This window comes from Astyanax mexicanus, chromosome 7, assembly GCF_023375975.1.
Source record: "Astyanax mexicanus isolate ESR-SI-001 chromosome 7, AstMex3_surface, whole genome shotgun sequence".
NCBI classification, from domain to species: Eukaryota; Metazoa; Chordata; class Actinopteri; order Characiformes; family Acestrorhamphidae; genus Astyanax; species Astyanax mexicanus.
The window spans coordinates 42,220,647-42,231,775 of NC_064414.1; the positions used below are offsets into that span (position 1 = coordinate 42,220,647).

General features: G+C 37.6%; 1 protein-coding gene across 28 annotated transcripts in view; it reads left to right on the forward strand.

The window, feature by feature from the left end:
- camk2g2 (calcium/calmodulin-dependent protein kinase (CaM kinase) II gamma 2) overlaps window positions 1-9,648 on the forward strand; it is an 87,165-nt gene extending 77,517 nt beyond the window's left edge. For 13 of the 28 annotated variants that reach the window (XM_007258731.4, XM_007258738.4, XM_007258739.4 and 10 more), the window contains 4 exons: window positions 4,710-4,785; window positions 5,056-5,150; window positions 5,890-6,138; window positions 6,399-9,648. In XM_007258731.4, the coding sequence (XP_007258793.1) occupies window positions 4,710-4,785; window positions 5,056-5,150; window positions 5,890-6,122 (404 nt within the window). In that variant the 3' untranslated portion in view covers window positions 6,123-6,138; window positions 6,399-9,648. Of the gene's footprint in view, window positions 1-808; window positions 914-3,929; window positions 4,059-4,709; window positions 4,786-5,055; window positions 5,151-5,889; window positions 6,139-6,398 lie in introns of all 28 variants that reach the window. The other 15 variants (XM_007258745.4, XM_022684580.2, XM_022684586.2 and 12 more) reach the window with 2 other exon arrangements.
- Window positions 9,649-11,129: the final 1,481 nt, after the last annotated feature.

Sequence of the window (11,129 nt, forward strand, 5' to 3'; positions counted from 1 at the left end):
ACATGTCTCATTTATAGTAAATTTATATCTCACTCGTCTTTAGTGAATTTTTCTTTCTAATTTAATTGTGAGTTTGCTACATTTAGAGTAACATAAATTAATCTTAACATTTTAATAATAAATGTAAAGCATTGTAGAAGTCTCTAAAGTTGTATAATAGTGTTTGAGAGTCACAGCCAAGTGTATGTTGGCATTACACTGTTGTTGTGTTATTATATAATAATTAATTCTTCATATAAACACCTAAATATACAAAATATATTTAGTAATGGTAGGTTGTGTTCCTTATACAATTACATTAGTGATTAGTTCTCTAAAATATTTTATATCTGAGCATTATTTTCTCAAATATATTAAATTAATTATGTTAATAAATATATTTCCTTTTTATTTGATTAAGAATTCAATAGATTAATTTATTTTCAAACATAATCATTAGTTGTAGCCCTATATATGATGTATAAATTGTAATGACACGTCTGGTACTAAGGTTACCGTTGAGTGATTTAGTGTTGTGTAAATGGTGCCACATTGCATAGTCTGGGTTATATCTACTCATATTCCAAATAATCCCTAAAATATGAACATCATAAAGTTATGGTCATTTTTATTGGAAATGTAGTAAATGATTGGTGTTTTGTTGTTTTTTCACAGTACTGCAAGTTGTACAGTTGTTAATAGAAACGTAAATGTGGCTACATGCATAAGCAAAACTGTTCATTTTGCTGTTCTCTTAAGCCTCCAATACTGGTCCCATCATAGACTGCACATCATATGTGTTTTTGTTTTTCTTGATTGGCTGTATCAGTATCAGTCGGAGAGGTTAGCAGTGACAGCGCAGTGGTCAGCCAATGCAGTGCCTCTGAGGAGCCCACGCCTCAGACTGAGGCTCCTCCCCCCCTCCTACCTCCCAGTAAGTCTACTTCCATGACCGAGACTTGTTTCTGACCCTTGACCTTATCATTTCTAATTTCTCCTTTCTCCCCAGACACCCATTCAGACTGATCTCCTCAGTCTCCTCCTGCAGTTCTTCTCTAACTGACTTCACTGTGTCTTCTCTGACTCAAACCATCACTTTCACATGCTTTATTTTTGTTCTTCACTAGGAGTGTCAAATAACTTTTAATATTAGTATTATTTATTCAAGAGTATATAGAGTTAACCTACATGGCTGAATGTGTATCTGTTTACTTACTTAAAAACTGAAAAGAACTGTACTGGGTTAACAAGCTCAGGGCTATACAGTGGATTTTTTTAGATTCACACCATTTGTGGGTGGACTGCTTGTTACTGCCTGTATACTTCACTCTCTCAGACTGTATGTCCAAATGTTTGTACACATATCGTGTAATTAGTGAATTTAGCTATTTTAAGGTTCAGTGCCTAATCTCAGTAATCCCCTCATTACAGCAGTGTTCCAACATTTAAAGGATTTTCTAGAAGAGTAGAGTGTTACTGCAGCATGTATCTAATTGATCAAACTGAGCAGAATTGTGTATTGTGATATATATATATATATATATATATATATATATATATATAATGGTTGGTGTGACCAAAGCAGTTTTCAGATTTGAAAGGAAAATTCAGTCATTCCATCTTTCTACATGGAAAGTTTATGCATTTTTGACATTTGATTATATTAATCACTTTTCTTACCTTAATTATACATGTGAAGATACATTTAAATATATTAAAAATATATTACACAGGTATATCAAAATTTAACAAATGCCTAAGCATTTTTTGAGTGTTTGGATAGTGACATAGTGTTGTTTTTGGATGCATCACTGGAATACACTGAGAGATATTCCTAAGTGTAGAATTAATTATCTGTATAGAAAATATCATTAAAAATATCATTTTTAAAGGAATAAATAATTTTGCTATTCGCTGCTCCGTTTCTTGGTCAGCTTCGTGTCGTTTTGTTGTTTTTTGTACTTGCAGATTAGTTGTAATCAATGGTCTGGAGCCGATACTAGATTTGGCAGTTTACAATCTAGTACTGTTTTTTCTCAACATGAAGGCCAAAGAAGTGCCAGTGTTAGTTAAGCTGGCCACCATGAGGCTGAGAACTCTTAATAAATCAGTCAGAGGCAGCCAAAATCAACAGTTTGGAGCACTGTTAACAAGCAAGAATGCATTGTGGTGAGCTTTTAGAAGTAACAAACAAGCTGGAGAGCTTGAGCACTTGTACACAGTGGTGAGGATGTCTCTGAGCTTTGTGAAGAGCTAGTGACCTCTTAGAAAGAGGGTGGTTGTGGTCAGGGGTTTGAGTCAGCTCAAATGTGCATTTACTCTGATAAATACAGAAGAATTAGGGATGCATCTTCAGCAGAACAAGCATGAGTCTTTGGTTCCGAACTTCATTCCTACCCCTTTATTCTCACTCTATTATATGCATTCTTTTTTGTGTATAGTGTAGTTCACCTGTCTGATGTGTGCACTTTTTATTTATGCTGCTAGTTTTAGGAACACTATCATCACTAGTGAGAGGCTGCTGCCACCTGCTGTTTGCTTTGTGCACTGCTTTAGTAGACTCTGTTTGTGCATATCTGGAGCATTATATTATGATTTCTCATACTATGTTCCACATGTTGATTTTCTATTAGACTATTTTCAAACCTGTGTTGTGGTGGTGTGATTTACTGAGTGCTGTGAGTAGTGCTTCGGTTCTGTAATTATTTTCTGGAAGACTATCCTACAGAATGTCTGTAGTGACTGTGTGAAAACAGTTTGGAGTCAATCCGTTTAAAATCACTCAACTGACCATCTTTAGAATTGCCTCATGTTTTAGTATTGTTTTAACATCCCTTTGCCAATGTTAAATCACCTCTTAAACATGCCCAAATCCTATGTTACATTCACTGTGACAACGTGCTATAGGGAGATTTTCAGTTAGCACTTTATCCTCAGAGTGGTAATAACTAGTAACTCAGACTTTGCAATATAAAATTTCAATATTAAAATGCAATATTACAGTTTCTTAACTGTAAAAAAAAAAAAACATTTAATGGTTATAACACTAAATGTTAAGCATTTTAAATTATTTTGCTGCTATTGTTTTGAAACAGTCCAAATCCAGCTTATCAAACATTTAGCCATCTGTGCATGTTACGCAGCTTGTACCAAAAAATGCTGTGATGTTTGCTTATTAATATAATTGAGGTAAAACATTCAGTTAATTATGATATTGATTTAAGGGGAATATCAAATAGCATAATAATGTTAGTTAATAAAACTATTAGGAAACAATGTCATTGTATCTGAAAGACTTAGGTCTGTTTGGCTTAGCGTTGTTTATTAAACTACTATGACAAAAGCTTTGTTTTTAAAAATCCACCTAATTTTAGTTAATTTGTTGTTTATCGTCTGCTTATTTACTTTATAGTGCAACTATATTTATATACTTTATTTAAGATCTCGTGGCAGATGTTTTTAGCAGTAATTCTTTTGTTGATTTGACTTAGTAGATCACTTGCTAAGTTTTTTAATGTCCTTGATTTTCAATTCCTCAATTTTACACAATAGCCTTTAGTGCACTAAAAACTAAAAAACTAAAAAAACAAACCCAGTGCATCTCTGACAAATCTTAGACTTAGATTTAGTTTAGTGTTATTCAATTTTACACCAGCAGTGCACAAAGTAATAAAATTCCGTTGCAATGAACCAGTAGTTAGATTGAATAAATTGATTAATTTCTTTATTGAACCAGTCTTTTAGATAATAAAAAAAGCTTATGAATATACAAACCTTTAGTATATCTTCTGTTCGACTTAATTTATAAAAATATTAAACAAATCTTAGATGGTCAGTAGAGTGATTTTGGTTCTCTTGTCACTGCTTTGGTTTGCTGTGGCGTTAAGAGTGGGTGTGTCTTTGTATATGGCTTAGTTCCCTTATGGTTGATTGATGCCGTTGTCTTGCAGCTGAGGTGCAGCATGATGTGAAGCGTGTGGCATGGAGCAGTAGAAGGCAGAGCTCTTGCCCTGATCTGGAGCCTGCTGTGCCTGCCCCAGCCTCCAGAGCAGCAGCAGGCAGCAGCAGTTCACAGCAGTGTAAGTGCTGTAGACTGCAGAGCGTAGAATTAGCTCAACACGTGGCAGCTTCAGAGAGGAGAAACAATTAGAATACGGTTGACTTGGCAAACATGTCGTGCGTTATGTATTAGCACACTCCATAGAGCAGTGTGTTCATGGCATGTTGTGGCCAGAGTTCCTACATTCTGATATTTTTCTCCTTTAGAAAAAAAAAATATTTCTAGTGTTACCCACTCTTTGCATTTGTTGTATTGCTCTACAGTAGATAACGTTAATATGCAGCACTGTTGCTTTTCTCCTCCTTCCAAACACAAACCCATCATATCTGGTATGATGTTTAGTTGAGTGTTTTGAGAGCACACTGGAATATTATTTACAGCAATAGACCAAATCAAAAGCTTATGATATTTAGGATACATTGCTTCTAATCTAAATCATTGGACTAAAAGTTTCTGGTTAAGGCAGTTACAATCCTGCTTCCTCTTGTAGAGTTTAGGTAGAGTAGTGAGGCAGTAGTAAGAGATTAAGCACTCAGGGTAGATAGCCTGGGACTTGCATGGGGTGGGATGGGCTAGCATGCTTTTTATTTTTATATTGGATTTAGTTGAGATAAATCTGTAAGCTGAGAGTTATTTGCTTTGTTAACTTTCTTGCTTCTTTGGGAAACAGCACGCAAGCAGGAGATCATTAAGATCACTGAACAGCTGATTGAGGCCATCAACAATGGAGACTTTGAGGCCTACACGTGAGTAACACATTCCTACACATTAACTAGACTGGCATATCTGATAAATTCAGACATTAAATGATTATTTATGGTTATCACCACCATTTGGGATATTTTTTTGGTCTGTGTAACAGCACATCATAATTGCCTGAAATTTTATTTAACATTTTGCAGCCTGCAAAACTTAATTAGCATTTCCTTAGGAACACATTGCTCTCAAAGCAGCTTCAGTTTTTATAACATGAATTCCACAAGATTTTTTCTTTTCATTCACTTTTCTTGTTTTAGGAGAATCTGTGATCCAGGTCTGACCTCCTTTGAACCTGAGGCACTGGGCAATCTGGTGGAGGGGATGGACTTCCACAAATTCTACTTTGAAAATCGTGAGTCACCATACCTCACTCTTTTCTCACTGACGTGTCAAAATTCAGACAGAAACTAGTACGGTAATTTTCACAATATAAGGTGCACTTAAGATCCTGTAATTTTTCCAAAAATAGTCAGTGCACCTTATGTATCAATTTTGTAAGAAGCAGTAAAAACACTTTGCTGAAGTGCAGCTGTATACAGGAGTTTTAGTTTAGCACCAGGGCTGGAGAAGCATTAGCCACTAACCGCTATTTCCCCGTTTAGAGGTGAGTATTATCGGCCTGTAGCCTGCTGCTAACCCTGGCTAGCACTGCTGGAGCAGCATTAGTATTACCAGCTAGTGTATACTAGTGTATCAGACTGTAGTCCGCACGTTTCTCGTGTTAAAACAAAACACTAGTTAATATCGCCCTGGCTTACCAGAACACTCAGGGTTCCTGAGATAGCGGTTAGCCGCTGATGCTCCAGCCTTAGTGCTGGAGAAATTTAGGAATCTAAGCCTACTATAAATAAATGGAAGTGCATTACTCACCCAATTCAGGAGAGAAATCTGTGTAGATTAACATCCAGTGCTCATTTGACTTTATAAAAAAAATATTTTTTTTTAATACAACTGCACAACTTGAGAAATTGCATGTCCTATTCTTTATTGGCTTGTGTACACACTTATGTATCTGTACATGTTGCACCTTGAGTCTGGTAAACCTTGTATTTCAGTGAGTACATGTTGTATTGCTCTGTATTTCTCTGCAGTCTTGAGTAAGAACAGCAAGCCAGTGCACACCACCATCTTGAATCCACACGTGCACCTGATCGGAGAGGACGCAGCCTGCATTGCATACATCCGTCTGACGCAGTACATCGACAGCCAGGGCCGTCCGCGTAGCTGCCAGTCAGAAGAGACTCGTGTGTGGCACCGCCGCGATGCTAAATGGCTCAACGTGCACTTCCACTGCTCAGGAGCACCTGCTGCACCTTTACAGTGAACCAAACCAGGCACAGGTACCACCAAACACACACTGCAAGTCAGTACACAAGCAGTTTTTGATTAACATGAACCCATAACTTCCACACAACTTTAAATAAATGCTCTGTTACAGGTCCTTGATGACCAATGGCAATTTTGTTGTATAGTTTGATTTAAGATTTTTTCATTCTGTCCCTAAGCAAAGCTCTTACATTGCTAAAGGAGGACTGTTTACGTTTTTTTTTTATACAAAAATCATCAGTTAATTGTCAACATGTAAATGTCTCTCTTTCAGCTTACCTGGATAATTGGAGCATTTCTTCTCGGTGGCTGGATTGGCGCCAGGAGCCCGGCCTGAAGAGAAAACATGAGGGGGGAAAAAATAACGCAACCAAGTTAAAAAAAAAAATTAAATAAAAAATTGAAAGCCAACTGTGGCCACCACCACTTCAGTCCTACCGTAGCTAGACGTGGGGGCCGGCTGTGGCAAGTGGCCCCGCCCTCCGGATGCTGCATGCTTCTGATGCCCAAAGGGGGCGCTGTCTTGTCCTTTTTGCCCATGATCCCATCTTTTCTGCCCGTCGTTCGGAAAGAGTGTTTAAAGTATTAATCTGTTGTAAAATATCGAGATTGTTGATCCTCACACTATTAACAGGGCTGAAAGTGATGGCAGTTTCAAATCTGAAATGTGAAATAGTGAAAAGGAGAACCCACTGTTTCAGTGGATGGTGTTTTTTTTTTTTTTTGGTTAGTTTTGTTTTTTTCTGCCTTTGTTTCTTTTTTCTTTTTTTTTTAAACATGTATAAGTCTTGTTTGGATGCAATGTCACGTGAGGAGTGGGATATTTGAGGGGCTAAACTAAAACTTTGCTTATTATCATGAGTAAAGCTACCAAAGTGTAGAATTTAGGCATCAACCAGAAGTTGTTTTAACAATATTTTTTATTCTGTTTGATAAAAGGAGGGAAGCTGTGAGGACGGTTATTATTATTTTTATTTTAATTTTTTTTTGAAGTATTTTTGTGTTATTTTGTGGAACTCTTGGTTTTTATCTCCTGAATAATGCTGTATTTAAAAGTATTTTGTGTTTTCAAAAAAAAGAAGCTGATTTTTAAAAGCGGGGCACGGTTTAATAGTTGTGTATACATAGATATTTATAAAGAGAAGGGAAAAAAAGACAAAAAATGATTTTAGTGTCTGTGTAAAGGGAACTTTTGAGAGCTTTCGAGGGGGTGTGAGCATGTTTGTGTGTGTGTGTGAATGTGTGTATTATTTAGTTTAGCCTGTTGGCTCTGTTGTGCTTTAAGAAGCACATGTACATGTCTATCTATATACACACCAACACACACACACAGCTACCGAGAACACAAACATGGGCTGGGTCACTTGGCCTGTCTGCTTGTTTGTCTGCTTGTTGGCAGGTGTGATACCTGAGTCCTCAGAACCTGAAGTTGCAGAACGCTCCCTTCAATTTATCAGTGTGTTCTGAGCACACCTTCGTCTTCTGCCTGCCAGGGGGGGCTAAACACTACTCTCACATACATCGTCTTTTAGTGCCCCCTTCTCTCTCTCTGTCTCTCTCTCACTTTCCCAGGGCTCCGGCCTCTTGTGCATATCATTTGTTTTTTTTCTATACTGTTCAAAGCATGTTTGGATTGAATTGAATTGAAATGGCCTGTACTGTTTTGCACATTAGCCTGAGATGCTATGCTGTTCCGTTCACTCCTCGTGGACTTTTCTGCAACTTCAGGTTATGAAAGCCCTCTCCGACAGGTTCTTTCTCCAAAGGGGACCCTGACACCAGCCCGTGCAACCCCATTACACCCTTCCCACCCCCACTGTGTTGGTCTGTCCTGCACACTTGCCTGCTGTCTGCTGTCCGAGGTCTGGTCCTGTCCGTGTCGTTCCGTCTGTTCGCTCACTTCCTGTGCTTTGTCTCCGAGGCTCACTGTGAGCAGTGCCTGAGCAGGTTAGTCCTGAGGAAGAAAGAAGGAAGGATGGAGGGTGACTCAGGATATGGAAGTTCTGAGTCTGACTTGGGAGAGAAAGGGGGAGGAGCTAAGAGCAGTGAGTCCAGGTCATGCTGAAAGGCTGTTGGGTTTATCGGCCCCTTTTGTGGCAGTTTGTGTTGTAATGTTCTAATGTTAGTGTTCTTAGTGTTGGTGTATTTTCTGGGTCATATATTTTTGTTTTTTGTTTCGTTTGTTTATGTAAATACTAATGCAGTGCCCGTTGCCCTTTGTAGTTGTGGGTGGAGCCTAGGCTGTGCCAATTTTGCACACGCCCACTTTGTCCGTCTTCATCCCTAAAAACACATGCTCATGGACTTCCAGTGCACTGGTGAAATAGGTAAAATCATGGATCATGCTGTAAAATGCACGTTCACAAAGCAAACGAGACGTGTGGTTGTGTGTTCAATGCTCACATGACACAGTGTTCTCCCTTTAAGGCATATCTGTGTGTGTGTATATCTGTGTGACATGAATACTGCTTATTTTCACTGTGGTCAAAAAGTAGAAACGTGAATAATATCAGTGACCCCATGCGGGAAAGGCTTAATGCATACGCTGTTCACTTTGTTCTAAGCCGTTATGCTCCTTTCATTGTATTTAGCAGTAATTAGTATGGCTGCGAGTAGACAAGATTCATCTGATGGAAGAAAAGGATAAGAAAAATGGTAAAAGGAAAGATTCAGTTGTATATATCAAACATATCTAACTCACCACAGAACACCCAGTGAGGCACTGTGACACCTTTCCGCCCCATCAGTTTCCTTTTTGGGCCCTGGTGCAGTGCTTGTACAGTTCCAGTGTGATGTCGTCCAAGTAGCGTCTCTTCTGACTTCGTTGCCCTGTCCTCTGAGGCCCGCCCTTCTCTCTCATCCTAGTGTCTCCACACAGCCATAAGGAATGGTCACCTTAAAAAAAAATACAATGCAGAGCGTTTTATAAAGGGGAAAAATATGTTCTTATGTTACGTAGCTTGCGATAAGAGGGAGAACTTACGATACGCCAACCGAAATAACTCAAAAAAGGAAAAAAAGAAAAGAAAAAAAAAAGGCCACTCACTTAAACAACAAACCAAACCATATATGCAGTTGGACAGAAGGAGGAAAAATATGCATGTCTACTCTGGTAATATTTTTCACTGTCTGTGTTAACTTAAAAATGGAAATCTTTATCTATCTATCTATCTATATATATATATGTTACCTGCATTCTCAAGGTAATGGAAAAATGGCTGTTTTCAACGCTGAAATGAAGTGATGTTTAAAAGAAAAAGAAAAAAAAAAGACAAAAAAAGAATATCAAAGCCTTAGTATGTTCCCCAGATTCTAGTCGATTTATTGCATTGTAACCATATGATGGGGCTACATATGACTATAATCTGAGTTTAATTGGATGCTGGATTTTTGCATGACCATACGATTAATAAAAACCATGAGTTAAAAATATCAAGTGTTTGTTTGAATGTTAGTAGATCTTCATTATAGCTTTGTTATTGAAACGTCTGAAAGTATTTAATAAAAATAACATTTAAACATAAGCGGTGTCTTCATTTTCTTATTGATGCTCCAACCCTTGTGCATTTAAGACTGCAACTGTTTTACTGGACTGTATACACAGATACACAGCCATAATACTGAATCTATCCACTTAATATCTGCATATAGCTCTGACTATTGGCCTTTTTGAAAGCATTAAAGGATATCTGAACCCAACTAGTTGACAGCAGGTTATGGAGTGAGTTTTGTGCCAAAAGTTTTACACAAAAAAATAAAATCTGTAATTAAAATTTTAAGAATCTAAAGGAAAAATTGTGTTGCAAATTCAAAAGATAAAAAATTAAAATATATATTTAAATATATTATTAAAAAATTATTACTGTTTTAATTTTGTCAGTCTTTGCTTTTATTTTTGTGTTTTTGTGAATTCTGAGGATTTGTTTTTAGATTTTTCTGCTAAAGACTTTTGCTTCTGGAATCTCGTTTGCTTCTGCTGCAGTTCTGCTTTTGACTTTTGGCACACTTTTCACGAGTGCTTAGAAGAAGGCGTTTCCTGACTGGTTCCCTGAACCCTTGTCTGAAACTGACCACGCCCACCCCGCCAGCTTCAAGCGTTCTTCCAAACACAGGGAGCGAACAGATCCTTTTACAGTTAAATTTCATACAAACGTTATGTTTTATTCTGTATTATTTAGATTTATTCTCTAAGCAAGTGTTTCACGCCAGCGAGGTGTGCTTAATATTCATGTGCAAAGTAGGTAACTAACTAACTCACTAGCTCACTGACTAGGTAACTCTCTAGCTCACTGACTAGGTAACTAGCCAACTCACTAGCTCACTGACTAGGTAACTCACTAGCTCACTGACTAGGTAACTCTCTAGCTCACTGACTAGGTAACTAGCCAACTCACTAGCTCACTGACTAGGTAACTCACTAGCTCACTGACTAGGTAACTCACTAGCTCACTGACTAGGTAACTCACTAGCTCACTGACTAGGTAACTCTCCAGCTCACTGACTAGGTAACTCACTGACTAGGTAACTCACTAGCTCACTGACTAGGTAACTCACTGACTAGGTAACTCGCTAGCTCACTGACTAGGTAACTAGCCAACTCACTAGCTCACTGACTAGGTAACTAAGCACCCGTGAAAAGTGTGCCCAAGCAAAAAACTGAAGCAGAAGCAAAGGAGAGATTCCAGAAGCAAAAGTCTTTAGCAGAAAAATCCACAGAAAATTCACAAAAACACAAAAATAAAAGCAAAGACTGGTAAAATCCAAACTAAAATAATTATTAAATGACTGCAAAGAATAATAAAGTAACCAAGTAGATTTAAAAATATGTATTGCCTTTTTTCTCTTTTGAATTTGCAACATACAATTTGTCCTTTTGATTTTTTAAATACGTAAAACTTTTGGCACAAAATTCTGTAAGTTAAGCTTGTCTCTGTTCCACCAGTGTTGGTAGGATCTCTGACCCAATTGTCTAACTAAAGCAGTCCAAAACAATTTGGCCCATGTT